A 24,606-nucleotide genomic window follows, 5' to 3' on the forward strand; every position below is an offset into this window, starting at 1 on the left:
TTCCATCAACCAAACTACCTATTCATTGAATTATAAGGCAAGTGGATTAGCAGGACAGTGTGACAAGGCCTACCCTTTAAATTAATGGGTTAAGCATCTTCTGCCAGAGGCCATGTAAGATTTGAACCCAAAGAACCAAAAAAAATACAAGGGATCCAGGCTAATGTTTTTAGAGTTCTGCCAAACCACTGCCATGGATTTTTTTCCCCCAAGGACCAATACAGTTTTGCTTTCTGGAGCCTCGACTTAGACCTGCAGGATTGCCTGTGGGGGGCAAATTACCTGGTTGAGGAAGAAAGGTAAGAGGCTCAGCGCCTCATCTTGTAAGGATGATTGAGTCCTTTCTTTGAACTTTGGTAAGAGGTTCAATACCGCATTGTGTTGTCGAGAAAAAGAGAATGTTTCCAGGAAGCAACAATCAGCAGGCATTGTCTGCTTCCCTCACCAACCATCTTTTCATTCCATTATCGTTTGCGTCTTTGTCCAGCCTGCAGCTACATCTTTGTAAGGCTGCATGGCCAATTTATGAAATAAAGTCAGAGTACAATGTCAATAGCAGAAAGCTGATCCTAGCTTGAAGCCCAAGGTAAGCATTATTGGGGGATAACAGGACAACTGAACGATATAACCCATCAGGATTATACCTGTAATATCAAATAGGGAGAGTTGAGATTTTGGCAGCAGATTTTATTATTTCTTCTGTTCTTGGAACAGGTGAAGAAGTCTTCCCTTTGCTTAAACTAGAAACCACTTAGAACCAGCCAGCTGTGACAAGGTATGCAGTTTACAAATGATCAGGGTTAAAATAGAAAAAAAAAAAAAAGTCCCTGCATAAACTAAGTCTTAAGACATGAAGGGAAGAAATTTAAAGAATATTCCGAAACAACTTTTGCCATACCTGTTTATTCTTAAGATAATGACAGTTATCAAACTGCTAGAAACAGCAGCCAAATCTCTCAAATCACATCCTACTACAATTTAAAAAGAAAGAAAGACAATATAGTCTCGGGGGGGACACCACTTCTGGAGAGACAGGATGGTCTGGACAATAGCCACAAGTCTATTCCTTGAGGGCCAAGCTGATAATCAGAAATATCTCCTTACACCTGGAGATAATTGTGTCCCTGTAATCTTATCTTTTGTTTGTCATTTATACTACAGCCATGTTGGGGCTGCCCTTCAATTTTTAGTCAAGGGAATCAATACCAGTTTTCACTTTTGTGGGGGAGAGGAATAGATGAACAGATTTTACACACACACACACACACACACACACACACAGAAGCTTCTTTCAGTTTCGATCTGCCATATCTACTCAAGGCTTTGGTTGGCCTGAGGCTCTAGAAGACTTGCCCAAGGTGCCATGCAATGGGACTGAACCCAGAGCCATGTGGTTTAGAAGCAAGTCTCTTACCACACAGGCACAGGATTAAAATTATATATATGGTGCCAGGACAGTGTGTGACCATATATTTGGCAACAAATCCAGTAACAGACAAACTGGGCTGGTCAGCAGTCACACCCAACCATCCATTGTACAATCTGGAATTAGTGCTGAGGTGGTGGCTGTTGAAGAGATGCCAATATTTCTACAGATGCTTAGAGAAAATAGGCCTTGTAAGGTCAGTACTAAATCATTGTCTTTCAGCAGTGTATCATCGTCATTTATCATCCGCTTTCTATGCTATCATGGGTTGGACAGTTTGACAGGAGCCAGCTCTAGACTTCTGTTTTAGCATAGTTTCTATGGCTGGATGCCCTTCCTAACACCAACCACCCAGCAGAGTGGGCCAAATGCTTTTTATGTGGCACAAGCACAGGCGAGGTCAGTCTTCACAAGGTTTTTACAGCGGGATGCCCTTCCAAATGCTAACCACTTTACAGTGTGGACTATGCTTTTTACATGGAAGTTTATTCTACAAGTTATAGACAGAAATTGAACTTTGGAGGGTTAGCCAAGCAAACAGACCCTGTGTGGGGCTAAACCAGGCAAGTGTAACTGAAGCACCACAAGTTTAACCAAAACAAACCAAAACCCCTGCAGAGAGTAACAGTTCAGATGCTGTAGGGGACAATCAGACCAGCCAAACCAAACCATTATGTGGTTAGTCCGACTCTTCAGTTAACAGTGGCTTAAATACTAGTATGTGGTATTTATTTTCAACTAAGTGGATCAGATTTAGGGGAGTTATGGGCATTGGCCACAGAAATATCAGCAAAAGATACAAAACACTCTTCAGCAGATATTCAGGCTAAATTATTGATTTAAGATTTAAATATATTCGCATATTACATAGATTAAACAAATTACACAAACATCAATAGTTGGGTTGGAAAGGGAAAGTCAACATCAAGGATTTAAGACCAGGCTGAGAAGTTTGTAGAAAAGGGCATTCTACTCTGGAGTGGCCTTCCTCCTCCGTACCAGCTCCATATAAAAATTAAAAGGTTTATATTAAAATTTTGTTGAAAATATTTGCTTCTATCTTCATGACAAGACCAGTAATTTTGAGGTAAGCAGGCAAGTCAATGACTGACCCCAATACTTCACTGGGACTATTTTAATCAACGCCGTCTTCTCCATCTACAGTACTATTCATTTACTGCCCACAAGGGGCTAAACATAGAGGGGACAAACAAAGTGATTAAGTCGATTACATCGACCCCAGTGCATAACTGGTACTTAATTTATCGACTACGAAAGGATGAAAGGGAAAGTTGACCTCGGCGAAATTTGAACCCAGAACGTGACGACAGACGAAATACCGCTAAGCATTTCGCCCAGTGCACTAACGTTTCTGCCAGCTCCATCTACTGTACAGCTTGGACTTGGTGCCTTCCAACTTCCACCAGTGCGCTATTCGATCTTCTTTAATAAATTGGTGAAAATCTTACTCCACCACATCAAACTTAAGATCCATAATAGCCTCTCTAAATAGACAAACTCCAACATCAGACTGCTACACACCCAAATCCTGACACTGGGTATGCCAAGACAATGTGCGACCACAAAATTGAAAAATCAAGCAACAGGCAAACTGGGCTGGTCAGCTGTCTCCATCTACTGTCCCACTTGGTGCCATCCAACGTCCACCAGTCCAATGATAGAATATTTGGAGATGACCAATGACAAATGGTGACAGGGTGAGAAGAGATGAGTAGAGCAGGGGAGGTGTTGCACCTACACTGAACCTAACTTTACTGGCAACGAACTCGCTCGAATGTCTTTTCACGTGCTACTGAGTCAAGGGACCAGCATAGCGAACATATAGAAGAGGGTTTTCAAACGAATAAGTGATTATGGATTTAAAGTAAGGGAGGATAAATGTGAATTTTGTTTTTACCAAAATAAAGTACTTAGGACAGGTGATCGATGAAAAAGGACGAAGACCAGACCCTTCTAGGATTGACACGATAAAATAAAATGCCTGCTCCCACTAACAAAACAACACTACAAGCATTTTTAGGTTTGGCAAGTTATTACCAGTTGTACATACCTAAAATGTATGAGCCAAGAGTTCCATTGAACAAATTACAAAAGGACATGAAATGGAGCTGAACAAACGAATGTCAGAAATCATTTGAGGAACTAAAAAAGCGGTTAACTTCCGAGTTATCATTAACTCATTGTACTAATAATCACTCTTATGGAAACCTATAACCAGTAACATTACTCTTTGCAAATACAAGATCTAAATAAACCGTTGTCCCACAAAGGTAAGATTACTTGGCTACTAGGACAATCATTTGAGACGGTCAGTTTGAAGTGTCTGTCAATTCTGTGCCATAGATCTGTTCAAGCAAAGCCAACAAGCTCAAGATATATTTCATAAATATTAGACCAAGACTTTACTAGTAGCCACTGCATCTACATGGCATAACTACATGATGGTGCAGCAATGAGTCCAGTAACAAATCTTAAATGCAAGGACAAAGTATTGCTGCAGCCACCATACTACTGATATATTTGGGGGCAGATGTGCTAACTACAACTGATAGCAAACAATATCTTTACATGCCACCCACTAAAGCAGCAGCTTGTTCTGCTGGATATAGAGGCCAACACTCCCTACAATCATATGCTAGTGTCTCTAAAAACAAGATATTGTATGATGTAGTCCTAGACATATTTCTAAAAAAGACAGGGTCAGAGATAAAATACTTTTGATCCTAGATCTGATAATGGAAGACTCCAGACTAAAACAACCCAGCCATAAAATTTGAGAGCAAGCATTCAAATATTTTGTACACAACGACAAATCTTTGCAAATCTCTACAGAGTAAGGGACAAGCCATTAATGTATCAATGAACGTTTTATCAACTTTTAAAAAATGACCAGGTAATTGTCTGGCCTTTGGTCAACCCTTAAACATGTATGATCCGATACATTTCGGCTTCAATTTTTTTTTTTAATCTTTCCTATGACAGGTAACGATGCGAAAGGATTAGCAGCTATTTCTAGTAAGATGGATGACCTTGTCAAGGATCCTTTAGATAAAAGTGATATTTACTAGTGATTTGAACTCAAAACAGAAGACTTCATAGCTAAAGCAGTTTTATATGCTTTCTACTATATTGAATTCTAATCTGAACAAAGTCCAGTATAGATTGGTTGCAGCCCCAGAAGGATAAAAAAAATCAAATTTGATTCCAGTAGGTTTTGAACTCAGAACATAAAAGATTGCAATGCAACTGCAAGGCACCTAGTCTAGTGCTGTGGTGTGATTCTGCCAACAAAATGAATGCAAGCACAATGCCATTTGTAGTAAAAATGAGGTTATCTGCCCCAGAAGGATAAGAAAAATTTAATTCTAGCAGGATTTGAACTCAGAACATAAAAGATTGCAATTAAATACTGCAAGGTCAAGTACCCCAATTCTATCAATAATAAACAGAATTTCTAATGCAAGCACAATGACATTTGTAGCAAAAATATTGTCAAGTATGCTGACTTGAAAACTTAACTGGTATTTTATTTTATAGACCCCAGAAGAAGAACAGGTAAAATTGACATTGGCATGGATTTGAACTTGAACAAATTCAAAGATTTTTTTTCTTACCGAAGAGAGTCAGGAAAAAGCATATAAGAAGGGCTGAATCAAAAACACCACATTGGAAAAACAGAATACCATTAGTTGCTAATTTCTGATTATAGACTAATTTAAATGGTGGGCCATTGCTCTGATGCTGACATTCTAGTGTACGAGAAACTTTTGTTCATAAATTAACCATCCTGAATGAAAGGGTTATCAAGGATGTTTAAATAAATCTCGTTCCATTCAATATCTAACCTGGTTATTTACATAGCATTGGCAAAGGGTAGAGTAGTTAATCAAGTCAGCTTAGGTCCATTTGACTGGTACTGTACTTAAACACAAGAAAATCAAAAGGCAAAATTGACAGAATGTGACAAGATGCAACTGAAATACTGCCTAGGCACTCCCACCAGATTACAGGACCGATTCTGACACTGTCACACTAAGAAGGGCAGAGCAAATGACATAAGCACAGGGCCTCAAATTTTGGAAGAGGGTATTGTCAAACGAACCCTAATACTGGGCTAGCGCTTTATTCAACCCCATAAGTAAATGCAAGAATTAACACCGACATGTAGGCAACTATTTCATGGCAGTGCACATTCTACCACAGGGGAAGATAGCAGAAAAACAAAAGGGGACAAGGTCATAGAAACATCCACTTTCCACAACATTTTAATGCTGGTATGGGTTGGATAGTTTGACAGGAGCTGGCAAACCCAAGGACTGTAACAAGTTCTGGTTTGTTATGATTTCCCCAACTGGATGCCTTTCCCAATACCAACCACTTTACAGAGTGTATAAGGTGCTTTTTACAACAGCTAAAACAACTTATCTAGACAGACAACACAAATGCAACATCATAATAGTCAAAAATACATGTTAGAGGCTAGTGTTGAACCTGGCAAGCTGGAAGCATGGTACAACCGAAAGAAATCTTTATTGTGACTAATTAAGCCAATTAACTGTCAGTCATAGACTACATAACAGGCTGTAAAGTATTCAATTGATAAATTACTAATGATATTAAGCTAACTTTGGAACACAGTTCAAAAACCATCCACCTCACAGCAGACACTTTGCATTAAGCAGCTGACATCCACTATTGCATCAAACCAACTCACATCGTCCCGCATGGTGCTGACTGCTGCCACTGCAAACAACCATCTGCTCACATCGTTAACCGTTGCACATAGACTTCCCGACACCAACTCTCACACATCATCTACCAGCACAGTTTGTTGCCACGTGGTCACCCACTAGCCTTCATAGTCTGCCCATACAGTAAAAGTGCACCAAACTATCCAGCCTGTGTGTTAAACAGTCAGGTGACCAAAATGAATTATTTTTCGTCTTCATTGCAAAACCAGAGAGTGGTATTCTAATTTGCTAACAAATGATCAGAAATATTCAGATAGTTTGTTTGTAACACTACCCCCACCTCCCTGTATGCTTGACCCAACAAATGCATACAACTTTTGATAAAAATTTTCAAAGCTTCTTTACTTGTAATAAATCACAGCTTCTTGTAGCAATCATTTTTCTCCCCCATTGATTCTTAATATGATTAGTCATTTCAAATTTCAATTTACAGAGAAACCATTTCCAAATTATGCACAACGATAGGCAAACAATAGAATTTTCGAAGAAAATTACACTGTCCTCTCATTAAGTAGATAGATACAATGTTAGAAAATGAATCGTTCACAGCAAACTACACAGGATGGTAGATAGTGATGTTATCTGAGTCAAAAAGAAATTGAAAACAGTAAATTGAAATAAGAAAAAAAAAAAAAAAAAAAAAAAAAAAAAAAAAAAAAAAAAAAAAAAAAGGTTTAGGTATTCATTTTACAGCCGTAGGCTGTACTGAAGATCAAATTTTCACCCCTTTTTCTGAGCCAGTCTCCCGAACATGCCATTGATGAGTGTGTCAATGCCCTCTCACAAGACAGCAACTTCTATCCCATATTTCAATTCACCACCACTACTACAGATGACTTGGCTATTTATCTGTTGTCAGCTTCCATCTCTGTCTACCATAGACTTATGGCTGACAACTTTCCCCTCCCACCAAAACCAACAATTTTCCCAATTCATGCAGCACTACAACCCAACAGAAAATACATCCTTTTCTTTCCTCACACAGGTATATACACTGAACGACTCATGGATGCTGCCTTTCACGAAGCCCATATTAATGGGCCACACTGCAAAGTTCTCCCGACCATCTCAGTTTAACTCAACTGTTCCAGCAGTTTGTTACTTGACACTGTAAATGCTATCTGAAGGAGACCAGCAATAGTTAATTCTAACAATCAAAATTACAGCCAAGAGATGAGAAGGAAATCATTTGTCTACAGATTATTGCAGGTTAATGTATTGGAGCAAGTCTTAAGGACAGTGTTAGTATTTACCATTATTAAAAATATTGATGATATCTGACCACTGACAGAAAGGAGATTATGCATGCAAGACTTTAAACCAGATTAACCAATTAGAAATATTTAGACTCACCCCAAATATTGCATTCTTTGTCATCAAAATAGCTCACAAGCCGAAAAGACATCTATGCTGTTGCATGACCTCTTGTTAGAGTCAAATCCAAAAACCACACCATAAAGCAAATTCCATGGGGTCAAACAACTGTTTTCCAGCAAGAGAAATTAACTGTAACAGTGGAAGTTTATTTAAAGTTCATAGCTATTCCTTGCAAGATTTAAGCCTCAAGTGCAGAAAGCTGGAATAAGGACTGCATGGTATTTTCTATGATGCTCTAATGATTGAATCAGCCACATCAGTGCCTTGGTCAACGCATTCCAACATAGGGTTGGTCAAAGGTTGGCTGAAGCAGGGATGTCAACAGCAGTTACTTTCAGTCAAAGACACAGAAGGCAGAGTAATTTGGTTAAGATAAAAGTGAAAAAACTGCTTGACCCAGGAGGCAAGTGTGACAAGAACTATTGGGATATTGAAACTAAGAAAGGAATCCAGCCATAAAATATCTACACCAAATAAAGAGCCAAACAAATGATGGAGCCCATTTCAAACTTATAGCAGCAGTTACATCCCCCTCAAATCATTGCACGCACACAGGGTGAGTAAGATATTCAAGGACAAATTTATGTTTCTAAACAAAAAAAACAAAAAAAAAAAAAAAAAAAAAAAAGCTATGAGGATAAAAACCTTTTCTATAAGATTATTCAAGAAAGCCACCTTCAGCTTTAACCACTGCTTCTATGAGAGATCTAAATCATCTACATGCTCGAATTAAGTGGTCTTTCAATTACTTTAAATAGAACAAAGAATTTAGTAAAATAACTTTATCATTAAGCTGGCGTTAGGAACATAAATTGTGACTAAGGTTTGGTGGTAGATTTTAATTCAAAACTTATGAAAACAAGAAATCTGTACTCAGAACCAGAGCCGGTTTGGCAACGAAAGGGTTAAATGTGTGGGGCCCAAGTTTTGAAGTAGAAGCAAGCTTGCTTTTGCGATGACCACAGGTCAAATAGCATAGATGTGATAGTTGCTACAGAGACCAAGCTGAACAAATTACAAACCTTCTTGGCTCTCCTGAATAGCTATGAGACAATCAGGTTTCCTAGCCAAACTGGAGGCAGAGGAAAGGTAGTAGTCTGGCTTTGAAAAAGCTTGGCTCTGCAGACAAGTATAATCTTTGTAGACCCAAAAGGTGGGCTGGTTGCTCTGGACTTGAAGTACAGACATAAGGGCTTCAGGTTGGTTGGTGTTTATGCATCAAGTCCTAAAAACAAAGGCTGATTTCTATCAACGCCTAGAAAATTTTCTGGTAACATCAAAGACATTAGGTGTTAGATTTTAATGCTACCCTGGATGTATGCCAGGATTGTGTTGGCTCAGTTAAGAAAAACCTATGCCTCACCGATCTGTTTAAGCGTCCCAGTGTGGACCTGGAATAATGGCAACAGGTTGTTCAGGTCTTATTTAGAATAGTTTGTACAAGAGAAGTCTAATTATCCAGTTTGTTCTGGTCTCCTACACTGATCACAAGTTAGTGATGTGTAGGATGAACATAGATAAGGTACACAGTCTTGTTTAGTTTCCAGTCGTCAGATCGTTGTCTATTATGTCTTGTGAAGCATACCGTAGTCGGATTAAGGAGTTAGTCATGAGAGCATTAACCGGCACTGTTAACTAACAGGTGGTTGTTTGCCCTCAAATGAGCTGTTAGACTTGAGTCAAATTAGATTTATTCAAAAGCTAAGTTCAGATAGGACTAGAGTAGAAAGGGACCTAGTCAAGAACTTAGGAAATGAATTAAGGTTGTGTTCCGCGACCCAAGATCAGCCTTGGACTAACACCTCAACACCAAACACGAGGGATATAGAGTTTGGGCTAAAGTACAGGCAAATTGCATGTAATTTTGTTTATGGCTGTTAGTTCAGAAACTAACATTTTTGCCATATTTTGCTTTTTTATTTCTGTAAAGGGAAGAAAGCTGTTGAGGCTTACAAAAAGATGAGTGAAGTTTAGGGTGTTGATTGCTTAACAGAATGCACATGTCAGAAATGGTTTTAAAAATTCTGTTCTGGAGATTTTTCACTCAAAGATGACCAAATCAAAGCCATAATTGAATCCGATTGTCATAACTGTGCAAGAGATTGCAGAGAGGTAAAATGTATCAGACAAGTGAAAAATCAGTGTCTTGGATTCATTAAAAACCCTCGATACTTGGTTTCCACAAATTGAAATATTTGTAATATGCATCTCAAATGCAATGAAATCGACCTATTTTTGAAATGAATTATCACTGGTAATGATAAATGGATTGTCTACAATAACAATCAAAAACAATTACGGTCCAAGCATAATGAACCAACACAAACCAAATCGAAAGCCGAATTGCATCAAAGGGAAAAAAAAAAAAGTCATGCTGTCAATTTGGTGGGGATACAAAAGGTGTGTATATTGAGCGGTTTCCAAGGAACCAAAACGATCAATTCAGATGTTTACTGTCAACAACTAATGAAACTGGAAGTAATCAAAGAAAAACAGAATTGGCAAATTGCAAAGGAATAGTGTACCATTAGGACAATGTTAGACCACACACGCCTTTGCTAACTCGTGAAAAATTATTGGAGCTCGGTTGGGAAGTGATGTCATATCCACCACACAGCCCCTGACCTTGCACCACCAGATTACCATTTATTTTGAAGTTTGCAATCTTTCAGAAGTCACCTGCAAAAATTATAGAGGATATAGAAGAGGAACTACGCAGTAAAATCAACATGAAAAATGTTAAATTTATAGAATTAGAAGACTTCATGAAAATAGTAGGATGGCGCCGGTGTATAATGGTGCCAGAGAAACAAAAAGAAATAAATTTAAGAAAGGACAACACTGTCGGAAGATAAACATGGGTATTAAAAAAAAATACCGGAGAATGAGACAAACAAGGAGCTACAGATGTACTGAAAGACCCAAGGTATAAAAGATAAAAGCTTGATTGGGAAGTTTTACCATGCTCAGCATAGTCCGACATGGAACAATTGAAAAAGCGAAGCATCTGAAAATGCTTAACCTTTTATCAATTATTCCAGTCTAAGAAGCATTTCATTCAACAATGATGTTCAGCTGAAAACATTGCTCAATAAATTCAAGTGAACAAGTTATTGAAGCAATGAAAGGATATACTGACTGACTGACTGACTTGCTAAAAAAAAATTAAAATAAATGGGGAAAAAGTTAAACAATGGGGAAAAAGTTAAACAAATGAAGGATTTGCTATTCAAATTTCACCAATGTAAGGTACAACATCAGCTAAACCTTACCGAAATCACACCCTGCTGTTTAAAATAAAAAAGAAAACCCCCTCGAAAAGACCAGAGGGTCACAAATCTGAAGCGAGCGGTTGCTCTAGGGCTGCATAACATACCTGGATCTTCAAAATTCAAGCTACGACGACAAAATATAAAAGCTGAAACAGTTTTTGTAGACAAACGTACTGTCAGTATTAGAAAATAAATTTATATATATCTTGCTTCACTGAGTTGACTACAGCCATGCTAGGGCACTGTCCTGAAGGGTTTTAGTGGAACAAATCAACCCTAGGATTTTTTTTTTTAAGTCAAGTACTTATTTCATTGGCAACTTTTGCTCAACCACCAAGCTATGGGGGATATAAAGACACCAACACCAGTTGTCAAACATATACGGGATGGGCGGCTTTTCAGTTTCCGTCTATCAAATCTACTTGAGGCCTTGGTTGGCCCAAGGATATAGGAGACACTTCTCCAAGGTACTACGCAATGGGACTGAATCGATAACCATGTGGTTGGGAAGCGAGCTTCTTACACAGCAACACCTGTATGCATATTTATATACTACTGAACTACAAAAACATTACACTGTAAAAGATGGTTACACACAAAATATCGAGATTATATAGATTTTATCACATTTCTAGGTGCCTGGCAGTAATTATTGAATTCATCTCTTTGGATCCAGGACACTCATCACATGACACCATGTGACACCAAACATGCTTCAGGAAATGTTTTATTAGGAAAAGACAATCTCTTAATTAGCACTTTTCGATCAATGCTATGGTAGTCTTAATAAACTGGTTTTTACTTAGTATGTGTGAGACATTTTTGTCGTTCAATATATATTAATTGTAAGACAAGATGTAACTCGTATGACCATCTGAATGAAGATGGGTTAAACAGTCCAAGTGAAAGCAGTCTGCAGCAAAATGCATGGAAAGAAGTAGCAAAGACTGATGTTAGGATACTGAATCACATAAGAGAAGTAACTGCATCAAATGGAAAGATGCAGTGTGTGTGTGTGTGTGTGTGTGTGTGTGTGTACAGGGGAGGGAGGCTGACCTAGCCAACCCATCTCAGTATGGAAAAACAGACATAAAATGATGACACTACCAACATCAAAGATACAAACTGGTGATTTGCTACATATTGTGACAATGTATTCAGTCCATTTGAAGAATGGACACATTCTATGTCTGTATCACAATGCTTCAAGCAAACTATAATACTGTTCAAATACACATGCTCCTGTGTTTTAATAGGACAACATAAAGACTTGGCATCACGAAGGGAATTCTGCCTTACAAGAGAAATAAAGTCAAATATTCTTCACTCTAGGCACAAGGCCTGAAGTTTTGGGGGAGGGGGCCAGTTGATTAGATAGATCCCAGTATGCAACTGGTACTTAATTTATCGACCGCGAAAGGATGAAAGGCAAAGTCAACCTTGGCAGAATATGAACTCAGAATGTAGCGACGGGCAAAATACTGCTAAGCATTTTGCCGAGTGTGCTAGGGTTTCTGACAGCTTGACTCCTTGAAATAAAGCCAAATATATTACATATACGGGTGAGGTACAGCTTAAAGTGCATTACACTAGGCCTTCTTTGAAAGCTTGGGGTGTATGGTCAAAGTAAAAGGAGGGACTCCTTATGATCAAGTGCCTGCTGCCCTTGTGGAAATGGGTAAATAAAAGGGTTTCCAAAGAATGTAGACACAAAAAAGTGGTTCAGCACTAGTCAGAATTAGAGTGGCTACATGTGTTGTACACGGCTAAAAAGGTAACGAAGGGAGTTGGTGAGGGGGAAGTTAAGACAGTCATGGAACCAGCAAGGCTAAACAAGGGAACACTTGCATATATCACTGATATGCTTGTAAAAAAAAAAAAAAAAAAAAAAAAAAAAAAATATAACCAAGGCGACATTTTGAACCTTGAGTATGAATCGCTAATTATTGGCACAAGGGAAATGTTCAAGGGAAGGAAACCAGGATTTAAAAATGTAGCAAATTTAAAATTATTCAATATTAGTAATTTAACTGAGTCTGTACAGAGTGCTTTGTTCAGTGCTCTTAATTCTGCCTCCAGCTAATTAGTGTATATAAAAAAAAAAAAAAAAAAAAACAACTTTTGTACAAAGTGACTAAAAAGGAGGATGATTACATGATGTGCAGTAAACTTTAGCAAAGGGATACATGCCACAAATCCATATAGTAATGGTAAAAATCAACAGAGGGGAAAAAAAAAAAAAAAAAAAAAAAGCACAAAACAGCCAAATCCACTTTCTCTAATATTAGAGACTTCTTCCTCTATGGTTTTTATTCTGAGCTGAAGGCGTTTTCCGTTTCCTGCATTTAAACTGCCTTTGTTTTTTATAAGCTGGCTTTCCTTCACATTTTCCATCTTCCAAGTCATCTTGGATATTGCACTTCCCAGGAGCTTGATACCTAGAAAAACAGAAAACACCAAACTCAATCTAAACAGACCAACTTTTAAGTCAGAGCATAACACCTTTAAAAGATACATTTTTGCTAGTTCATAACTGATGTTGCCTTTATTTGTACTACACATTAAAAGTAATGCAGACTGGCCAACATAATAGGGTAGGAGGCTATATTCATTTAGCATCTGTTTTTCATGCATGGATTGAACAGTTTGACAGGATCTTGCAATCTGCAAACTCTGCAGTCAGATTTGGAATAGTTTCTATAGTTGGATGCCTCTCCTAATGCCAACCACTACAGTTAAGTTTTTTTTACTTGTCGAAATCACTAGCGGTGAACTCGTACACCGAAAACTAAAACATTCAACAATTTTACAGTACTCCAACTCTAGCACCCAGTGTTAGGTAAACCTTACCAGACTATAGCAATAGCAACAGAAGGTGGTAGGCTAAGTTGGATATAGTTAAATATTAGCACAAGAATGAAAGCCTTAAATTCATTTAAAATAAGGAAATGTTGTCCGCTTAGACAAATGCAAAAATTGGACTTTACAATAGAATTAATACACTAAGGGGTGCTGAAAAGTTCCTGGCTTTGGGTAAAAGAAAATACAAGAGGATCAGTTAATGATTTTATTCAACATATTCCCTTTCAAGATTCATACACTTATTGCAACAGTCCCTCAGCTCTGCAAGAACTTGGCAGGTTAGACCTCTAACCAGGCCTTGTGAGATACCCATAAAGCCAGGCAATTTTCAGCACCACCTTGTGAAGAACTTTAAAAATACAAACCCTGGTTCGATAACATCAAGCTGGTCTTTCGATAACAAAATAGAGATACACGGAATGTCACGGTTTACAATTAATCTGTAAAATAAATTAGTACAAGTTGAAAAGAAATCAACCTCCTACGTATATAACACGGGGCATTCATAAATTATCTTTACGACTACATTGAAGTGTTCTGATATTTCTAATAAAACTGGGTTTGTTTTGTATCCAAGTTGCAAAAAGTGAACTTTAATTCTAAAACAAGACTCAAATGCATTAATATTTAAAAAAGCTTGCCTCCACCATAAAGTCAAGCTGCAATGGGGAAAAAAAAATTAGGGTAGAACATCTCAGTAAGGCTAGACCTTGTAGTGTAATGAATTCACAGGTAAAGCTGCACAGCCATGCCTGCATTTATCGTAAAAAAATGTTTAAAACACTATCTTAATTGCATTAAATCTAACACAAATATTACAAATTAAATTGTCAGATGCTTTAATCCAAGAGTATAACAATGAGGTAAAGATTGAACTAGCAAGACAATTAGTTGGACAAACCTCACAGTTATTGAATATAAATACAACCAACTTACTTTTCAAGTCCTTTTATCTTGGGCAGCCAAGTTTCTTTGACTCTAAAAACGAGAATTTGAAATACATTAAAACCTCACTCAAAGAATCAAACTTATTTGGCAGTGGGATACATAAAAAAATTACAGTTATAGTGCACGAAACAGCTCTAGTCAGTTTCCAAGATATTTGAGAATTTCTCATCCAACTCAATACAAGACAAGGGGAAGAATAATATCTAATAGAACAAAGAGGCTACCGTTTACCTGTGAAAGTGCTACATGCAAATTATTTTGGAACCAAAAGATGTCCATCCCCTAATACCTACTTCCAGACTTATCTCAGTAAGGATCAACAGCAATTCCCTATAACATTGTTAATACACAAACATACATTAATACTGTAGCACCATGATTTTCAAACCCAGACACTACTATTCCGACAGCATACAACCATCCAGATTTGTTCTGAAGTTACATACGAGGGGCTCCAACATACTATATTCAGAAATATGAATTACATGAATAAACAATTTACCTTTCATATGCCAGTTTGCTCAATTGATGAAGGCCCTGAAAAAAATTTAAAAGATCCCTTAATAACAAATATTAAAAATTTAATAAATTGCCTTTTATAAAAATTAAAATCTTTCTCAACCTCTATCTTGTGTTTCATAATCTCAGCACAAGTGATCGTCTTTGTGATTGCCGGACCACTCCCAGTCCAAACTATCCGTTTGGTATTGGAATTCTGCAACAATAAAAACAGATAAATTAATAGGGCTGCAAGCAAAGTTCCATCAGGATGCTTGATAGAAAACTTAAGGAAGCGGGATATAAGTAGACAATTCCAAAAATTCTTTAAAAGTCAAATCATTAGCAATGTCCATACTGCTATAGAAATGCACCATTCTAAGTTTCAATTAATCTTAATTTGGAGCAATTTAAGATACTTATTTTTCATAAGATGATACTAATAGCTTCTGGAATATCACTTAAAATTCTTACATATATGATGGAAGGTTTTATTCTAAATATAGTCATTTTAAAATAAGCAGCTGAATAGAACAACGAGGATTAGTCTTAAAACAAGTCTAGACATCTTTTAGTCCTATTTTAAAAAGGATTTCAATAAAAAACCTAAAGAATAAAATTGAGTTCCAAGCCACTTTAATAAATGGCAAACTTTTACAAAGTTCATTATTTTCCAAATTGAAACAAAACCAATGCTCTTCAATAGATATTAGGTCAAAGATGGAAATTTGACAGGGGTAGTATACTGAAGGGAAATAACTAGTAGAACTTCTAATTATACCTTAAGAAATTTGACAAACAATGAAACACTCGAGTCGACCTGATAGCAACTATAGGGTCGCTCGATATGCTAGACATAGTAATCAGGTTTTCTTTAAATCACATCCAACTTAATAGCATGTTGAAAACCAAACTCAATGATTGGAGCTGAAATATTTTTTGGCATCATTTCAGTTTGTGATCACAAATTAAAAGTGAAAATATTGCTTATCACCTTGCTCTATTTCTTTGGGTTCCAACACTTTTAGCAATGGCAAGAACACTTTCACAAAAATGTTTATTCCCCCCCCACCTCACAAACTTTTTTATAGAGGCAGGGCAATTCCATGTTTGAAAATACAGATGACTGAATAAGTTTCAAAATTTCAGAAGTATGGTAAAATACATAATAGCTAAAATAAAGCTACAAACCTGCATTTTGTTCAAAGCAAGTCCAATCAAATTACGTATCTTACTGCCATAGTGGACAGTCATTACAATATCATCTTTCTGTAATTCCAAATGGGGGCCTTTAGACTCCTCGACAGTGACAACATCTCCTTTAGTGTAGTTTTCCATATCTTGATATGGCAGAGAGCTGTTGAGAATAGGTAAAGCAACAATTTAGTTTTAAATGAGAAAAGAGAAAATCAGTTTCAGGCACTCACATGGCCGCGTGGATAAACAGCTTGCCTTGCAAGCATGTGATTTTGGATTCAGTCTCAATGCACAGTACCTTTGGCAAGTGTCTTCTATAGCCCCGAGTCAACAAATGCCTTGGTGAGTGAACTTGGTAGATGGAAACTGGAAGCCCATTTGTGTGAGCACTGAAACTGATTAATGTTGGTAAAGAATAAAAACCGGAGAGAGAGAGAGACTGAAATTATTTTTATTTCAGGTAATTTTTCAGATCAACACCAACACGTTCTTCACTAGGGTGTTAGGGTTACAGTTTTAGGGTCAGGGTTACGGTTAGGGATGGAACTCCCTAACCCAAACCGTAACCCCCTAGTGAAGATCGTGCGGGTGTTAATCTGAAAAATAACCTTATTTCCTTTTTATAGTGAGTATGTGAGACAGAAAGTGTGGTGAAGTTCTTTTGTTAGTGTGAGAGACAGGTTATGTATGTACACTTTTTACGGAAAAGGCCGATGTGATGTAAATAAACACGGGTGGGTGCTTTGGTACTGGTTATCGTAAGATCGCCTCAAAGATCTATTGCTATCACTAAACAAGTAACATCAGCTCGTCTAAGAAAGTGAGAAACAGCAGATACACGAATTCAAGATCAAATTTGAAGGGAGAAAGTCTATGAAGTGTTAAAAAAGTTCGAGCGATGAATAGTAAACAAAGGAGGCAATAGCAAAATTCTGGCATCCAACCCCCAACCCCAAGGAAACCGCCGGTTGTTCCTCAAATTATATTTTATAATCTTAAAACACTGTAGTCAGAGATAAACTTAACATGTAGTGGTCACCGTTCCATCAAGTCGGTTACCATATTCTTAAACAGGTATATTACACTTTTTTTTTAAAGCAAAACCAAGCCACTGGTTTTAAAATGCTTAGTTTACTTCCGTCACATGTCTGTGAGCGTGAAATAAAAGAATAAAGGCCACAACTTCAGAAAGTTTTAACAAGGAAAGAAAAAACTGGGTACACAAAAGAAAGCATGGAGTTTATCTTTTCCGATCCCATTTTGTTCATTCACAGCCGATATTTCACTTTACTCCGTAGCTACTAAGTATCAAGTTTCGAATGAAATACGTTCTTGTATGGTTATTTATTTGAGCTTAAACAATATTAAAGTGCTTTGAAGGATAGAAAAAAAAGTTTTCTGGACAGTTCATGCTGAAACATTAGGCTTTTCCTCCAAGCAAACCCCTGACGAGGCCCATTGTATACATCACAGAAATGAAAAACAAAACTGAAGAGTTCTTTTGACAATTTAAATATGAACCCAATGTTTAGCGTTATATATCGTCGCTAGGGAAGTTTTGAAGCTAGTGTCCAAGTAGGACAACTGGTTGCTCTCAATACCAACGGACCAGATAAGCAGGAAAGAATGCAAAGGGCATTTCAGGAAGTCCTATGTAGTTAAAGGAGCGACAAAACGATACATGTTGGTAGAGACAACTTAAGCTAAACCAAAAACTTTTGGGCGAAGGTAAAGAATACGCACACCACCCGTAAATGGAGTTTAGGCTTACGCCGAAAACTGGTGGTGTGCGTATTCTTTACCTCCGCCGTACTTTGGTAAATCTATGCTAGGCTAGAACATCACAAATATACGGTTTAACCCTTTAGCATTCATGATTTTGCTCGGTGATATTACGCGGTGTTTGCTTATTTTTAGAATAACATTAAAGCATAGGTGTGAGAGGCGGGACTTAATCGATTTGAACATAAGACAGAATATTTTTGGTCGGATATTGCCGGTGTAAATGCTAAAGAGTTAAGAGAAATGTAATAGATTATCTATGACCACAATTCGTTCTTATTTTACCGACGACAAAACATTGGAAAAAAAAAAAAAAAGTCAAATTGAACGAGCCTTTAACATCGACTGGAGATATATATTCTGTTGTGTCTGAGGGGGGGGGGGAGTCATTTTCTTTTTGTGCCTAACACACTCACCGGTAAAATTTCCACTTATTCCTGATAAAAATAAGGAATAGGTGGAAATTTTACCGGTGATTGTATTAAATTATAATCTCCAGACACAACAGAATATGCTTCAACACACGAACTCACGTAAACAATCTTGTAAACCAAATTCCAAAATATATATTATATATATAAATATAGGGAAACAAAGCAGTAAGCAGTTTATATTTGCGATACTTGTTCAATTTCTTAGTTGAAAGATATAGCTTTCAGATAAAACTCTGTACTTACCATTCAATACGTATGGCAATGTCAGATATTGTCAGAACAAAAAAAGACGCGGACCGTTGACTATTCTTCTTCTCCTTGTTCATTCCAGCCACGGAACCATAACCGAGAAACACGTGGAAGAGACAGAGGAAGTGGCTTTTATAAAGGTAGATAACTCCCATTACACACAAATATATATACACGCACGGGCACTTGGTAGTTTACTAATTCATTCTTAAATGTGTTTTAATCAGCAATTTATAATGCAATTAGAGGTGTACAAAAAAAAAAAAAAGGAGGGAGGGAGATATTAATTAAATAAATTTACTACGAAAATATTTTTACACATGCAAAATAGGAAAAAAAAATACGAGATTAATTATAATTAACAAACACTCTCAGTCAGTCGAATCCACAGACCAGGTTCGATTCTTGGTTGCAGCTATTTCGTTTCATTTCGTTTATGTCTTGTTAATAGAAATATTACAGTAAAGCTCGCAAGTTTTTAAAAATTTTATATTCATTGTAAAAATGCGTGTTTTTGTTTTATTGTTTTGAAAGATCCAGTCGACTAGTTAGTAAGGTGTTGTTTTCAAGAGTTCGCAGTCAATTGTATTCACTCCACCGCTGAACAAGACTATTTAGTCGAACCCGATCGAAGAATAAGTTAGCTTAGAGTGAAGGGACGTAGCTCGAGTGGAACTTACCAAAGTAAGGTTTATTTGGTTATATATTGTAAAACAGCCGTTATTGTGGTATGACGTCAGTGTCTGGGGAGGCTGACCGGAAGGGGAAACAGGGCAGAGGGAGCCTCGATCGGCGTTCGTGCCCTTTTCGAACGGGGCTGCGGTCAGGACAAGACGTGTTAAGCGACGGTCTAGGTTTGGGAAGGTTTGGGAGAAGCAGCTGCTATACCTGGTGTACCTTGGGTCGGGGCAAGCTTCAAGGATCGGATACCGCAAGACGGACTCGCAGTCGAGGAAAGGAAAACCGAGGTAAGGCGATTACATCTCGTACGCACACGCCACAAACTATTTCGGCGCCACATGCAGAAATTCGCCGCGATGGCAGCCACCAAGATTAGGATCGCCAGTAATGTGATCAGGTCTTTTAATGGCGAAGGAGATGTGATGGCTTGGATACGAAAAATTAGGCTCGTTGCCAAGCTGCAAGGAATAAGTGATGTGGCGAGTCTCATGGCTCTGTACTTGGAAGGGAGCGCCCTGACCCTCTACCTAGAAATGGACGAGGAGATTAAGTGCAGAGAACGTCGAACGGAGGCTGAGAGAGGCATATACGGAGAGCGAGTACGCTGCCTTCGTAAAACTAGGAACGATTAGATGGGGGGGGGGAGAATAGGTGGATGAATACGCGGCGGAAGTGCGAAGACTGGCCACGCTGGCTGGGTTTACGGAAGAAGGCCTGGACAGAGCGGCGCGGCTGGCGTTTGTAAATGGATTCCCCGACGACGTAGGGATCCGATTACAGCAGTTGCCTGGCGGGAGGAAGATGGCGCTCAGCGAGCTAGTAGCGCAAGCTCACGTGTTGACACAGCACGTCGGAAGGAAGCCGATAGCGATGGCGGCGACAGAGGCACGTTCCGACAAACGACAGCCTGAGAGCGGCGTGAGGAAGCCTACCGAGCAACGACAGCGGCTGTTCTCGGGCCTGTGTTTCAAATGTCAGGGGCCGCACATGACGAGGGAATGCGCCGAATCGGGGCCCGTCTGCTATCGATGCAGGAAGACTGGGCACATCGCCCGTGATTGCAACCAAGTAGAGGCGCTGCCCGTGGTCGGAGTCGAGGTCGAGGGGAAGAAGTTCAAGGCCCTCGTGGACACGGGTTGCACGACTACCCTCGTGACACCAAGGGTGGCGAAGAAATGGGATGGGACGAGTAGCGGTCGACGGTAGAGAGATCCGTTGCAGGGGCAGCTCCAGTCTGGAGATAGCGTTACCGAGCGCGGCGCTGAGGCTACGGGTGATCGTGATCGACTATGTGATAGACGGGGTTGATGTCGTGTTGGGGATGGACGCCATCAACCGTCTTATTGGCGTTAGGATTGCAGGAGATGAGGTCACGTTCGGAAGCGTGGGGGCATCGTGCGCCGTGAGTCGGGACCGCCAGGGAGAGCAGAGCCCCGTCGAGGACAGTGCCGCTTACACCATCGAAGACAAAGATTTTCAGGCGGCGTTTGATGGTCGGAGGTGGGCGATGGAAGGACGAGCCCCCACTACTAAAGAACAGGGTGAGCTGCTACCAGCATATGTTGAAAGGTCACGCCGGCGTCGAGTTCGACGAGGAGGTAGAGAGATGGATCAAGGAAGGAGTCCTTGTCCCGTGGAAAGAGGAGGTGGTGAGTGGAGTGCTGCCTCTGATGGCAGTGGTGCAGCCGACGAAAGGAAAAGTCAGACCGGTGCTGGACTTTAGGGAACTGAACGACCATATATCGTGCCACACGGGAGGCGAGGCAACAGACGTTACGTGTGTGGAGACAGTCGACCAAGGCAGTGACGATCGTCGACTTGAAGTCAGCATATTTGCAGCTCTGTGTGAGTGACAAGCTGTGGCGATACCAGCTGGTGCGGTACAAGGGCTGGATGTACTGTTTAACCAGGCTGGGTTTCGGGCTGAATTCCGCTCCGAAAATTATGGCGATGGTGCTCAAGTCTGTCCTAGGGAAAGAGGAGAGAATAAGGAAGGCCACCAGTTCCTACATCGACAACATTTTGGTTGACGAGACTGTAGTGCCAGCCACCGAGGTAGTGAGACACCTGGAGAGGTTCGGGCTGATTGCGAAGCCGCCTGAGTCGATGGTGGGGGGAGCTGCGCTGGGGCTGAAGCTACAAAAAGGGCAGATCGGGCGAGCTGGTGTTCCGGAGAGGAAACGAGATCCCAGAGCTGAGTTCCAGCGTCAGCAGGAGAGAGTTGTTCTCGGTTTGTGGGAAGTTGATCGGACACTATCCGATCGCTCGTTGGTTGCGCATTGCATGTAGTTACATCAAGAGATGAGCAGAGGGGGAGAGTTGGAGTGACAAGGTAGGAGAGGTGATGATGCGGGAAATCCTGGAGAGAACGAGAGCGGAAGACCCGGTCAGAGGAAACTGGTATGTGCCCAAGACGGAGTGCGGGACGGTTTGGTGTGATGCTAGCAGTTTAGCAATAGGGGTTGTGTTGGAGATCGAAGGTGCTGAGGTGGAGGATGCGGCCTGGCTACGGAAAGTGGACGACTTCAACCACATCAATGTCGCCGAACTAGATGCGGTGCTGAAAGGGGTGAACCTGGCCCTGAGATGGGGACTGTGCTCGATCGAGATCTGGACGGATTCGGCCACCGTGGTCGGCTGGGTAGGAACAGTAATTACCAGCGAGAAGAGAGTCTGGACGAAAGGTGCCGCGGAGATGTTGGTGAAACGCCGCCTAGGAGTTCTGGGAGAGCTGATCGCCGAGTTTGGACTGAAGCTGACCGTGGTTTTCGTGCCTTCGGAAAGAAACAGGGCGGACGCACTGACCAGGGTGAAAAAGGCGTGGCTGGAGGAACCGGAGGAAGCAAGGAAGGGGATAGCAGCAGCGTGTCGGCTGGGTGACTCCGAACTGAAGGAGCTACATGCTATGCACCACTTGGGGGTGGATAGGACCCTGTATCTGGCAACGTTAGGAGAAACGTTAAGAAAGTGGTCGCGAAATGTGACAGATGCCAGTCCATTGACCCCGCCCCGGGTGGGCATGAGCAGGGGAACCTCTCAGTAGAGTGCAACTGGAGGAGACTGGCTGTGGATGTGACGCACTACTGTCAGGAAATGTATCTCAGCATGGTCAACTGCGGGCCGGCTGGCCATTTGGAGGGAGTTGAGGACGGGTATTGCCGATGAGATTGGCCGCATTTTGAACGGGATATTCTTGGAGAGGGGTCCTGTGGAAGAACTGCTAATGGACAACGGGGCGGCGTTTCGTTCGGAAGCGTTGGGAGAGATGCTTGACCGGTGGAAGGTGCGACGATTATTTAGAGCGGCGTATAGACCGAGTGGCAATGGAATCGTTGAGAGGCACCATCGGACGATCAAGGCCATGACTGAAAGGGGGCACATTTCGCCCCTGGAAGCGGTCTACTGGTACAATATGTCTCCCCGATCCGGACAAGCGGAAGAGTCTGTGCAGCACAGAGCGGTGTTCAAATATGAATGGAGGCATCCCTGTAAGACGCCGGAGTTCTGCGAGGAAGAGAAGGGACCCGCCGGCGTGAAAGTAGGGGAGGAAGTTTGGGTCAAGCCGCCGAAGGCACGCTGCACATCACAATGGGGCAGGGGAACAGTGACCAGTCAATTCCAGAAACAATGTCTCTGTGGATGGAATGCCGCGTCACGTGCTGAATCTGCGCAGGATTGCCACTTCGTCGGATGAAGAGTGCGATGGAGTAGGGGTGAACGTGATCTTTAAGATCAGGGTGGCGTGTGGTATGACGTCAGTGTCTGGGGAGGCTGACCGGAAGGGCGAGTCGACCGGAAGGGGAAACGGGGCTGCCGTCAGGACAAGACGTGTTAAGCGACGGTCTAGGTTTGGGAAGGTTTGGGAGAAGCAGCTGCTATACCTGGTGTACTTTGGGTCGGGGCAAGCTTCAAGGATTGGATACCGCAAGACGGACTCACAGTCGAGGAAAGGAAAACCGAGGTAAGGCGATTACATCTACTCGTACGCACACACCACAGTTAAAAAGCAAAAGCAATAAAAAACGACGGTGATTTTTTTTTTTTTTTGGTATGGAATATATAATGCAGGCGTAAATTTTGTATAATGGTTTGTTATTGAATATACGATGTCCTACCTAGTTCACCATGGCTAATAGACAGGGTATGTGGAAGGATACTTTAAGCCGTGATTAATGGACAAATCAACGCAGGACAATACATACATATATGTATATAAATATATATATTAGGTGTGTGTGTATATATATATATATATATATATATATATATATATATATATATATATATATATATATATATATATATATATATATATGGGAGAATATACAAAAAATAACAACAGACGAGGACAGGTGGTGTAAATAACAAAAGTATATATTAGTATGACGCTCGGGAATACGGAAAGTCTTTGACGTTTCGAGCTACGCTCTTCAACAGAAAGAATACGGAGACAAGGAGAAAAACACGGAGAAAAAAAATTGAATAGTGTTCAGTCAACGGTCAATCATAATAATGGACTGGCTCCTGTGCAGGTGGCACGTAAAAGGATCTTTTCTGTTTGGCTGCCAATTTTCAATCCCTTCAATTCCTGCTCAAATTGATTTCATATTTGGTGTAATGATATGGTTTTATATACTAATCACTGCTTTGAAATTCATTTTCACAATAAATCAATAAACAAAGTTATTTATTAACTTTTAAAGTTTGAAAATTTTGGGTAATTTTAGCCAATCGTAAGCCATAGAGACATTCATGCCTGTTTCCATAGTAACAAGTCAAATATGATACCTCTTTTGTCTGCAAGGTAGCATGTGTTGACAAATATATCCTCTGTGAAAGCGTGTGCATCGACACAGTGTTTTGCTGTTTGGGCCCATCTGCTGCTTGTACCCTGGTCAAGAGATGTGCTAAAAATGTCATTGCAGCTGTTACTGCTGTCGCTGCTGCTGTTGTTGTTGCACTTGTTGTTGTTTGCGTCTGTTGCATTCTTGTTCCTTTTATTGAATTTATATATATATATATATATATATATATATATATACATACACACACACCCATATATATATATAAATATATATATATATATATATGTATAAATTTAAAGAATG

At 40.0% G+C, this 24,606-nt stretch overlaps 2 protein-coding genes across 3 annotated transcripts in view; one reads left to right on the forward strand and one right to left on the reverse strand.

Moving 5' to 3' along the window:
- Positions 1-884: 884 nt before the first annotated feature.
- Positions 885-20,249, reverse strand: LOC106877581 (ribonuclease P protein subunit p25-like protein). Its single transcript, XM_014926520.3, has 7 exons — positions 18,812-20,249; positions 16,347-16,512; positions 15,280-15,372; positions 15,160-15,194; positions 14,646-14,687; positions 14,075-14,149; positions 885-13,285 (listed from the first exon to the last, which is right to left on the reverse strand). The coding sequence occupies exons 1-7, from the start codon at positions 18,970-18,972 to the stop codon at positions 13,132-13,134; spliced, it is 726 nt and encodes a 241-aa protein (XP_014782006.2). The 5' UTR covers positions 18,973-20,249; the 3' UTR covers positions 885-13,131.
- The window catches only part of LOC149131586 (uncharacterized), a 79,518-nt gene continuing 74,532 nt past the window's right edge, over positions 19,621-24,606 (forward strand). For both annotated transcript variants that reach the window (XR_016237487.1, XM_089337970.1), the window contains exon 1: positions 19,621-23,459. Coding sequence is in view for 1 of the 2 variants with exons in the window: in XM_089337970.1 (XP_089194096.1) it covers positions 23,143-23,459 (317 nt within the window). In the remaining variant the exon portion in view is untranslated. The remainder of the gene's footprint in view (positions 23,460-24,606) is intronic.

The sequence above is a fragment of the Octopus bimaculoides genome, chromosome 20, assembly GCF_046866305.1.
Source record: "Octopus bimaculoides isolate indiv1 chromosome 20, ASM4686630v1, whole genome shotgun sequence".
Taxonomy (NCBI): domain Eukaryota; kingdom Metazoa; phylum Mollusca; class Cephalopoda; order Octopoda; family Octopodidae; genus Octopus; species Octopus bimaculoides.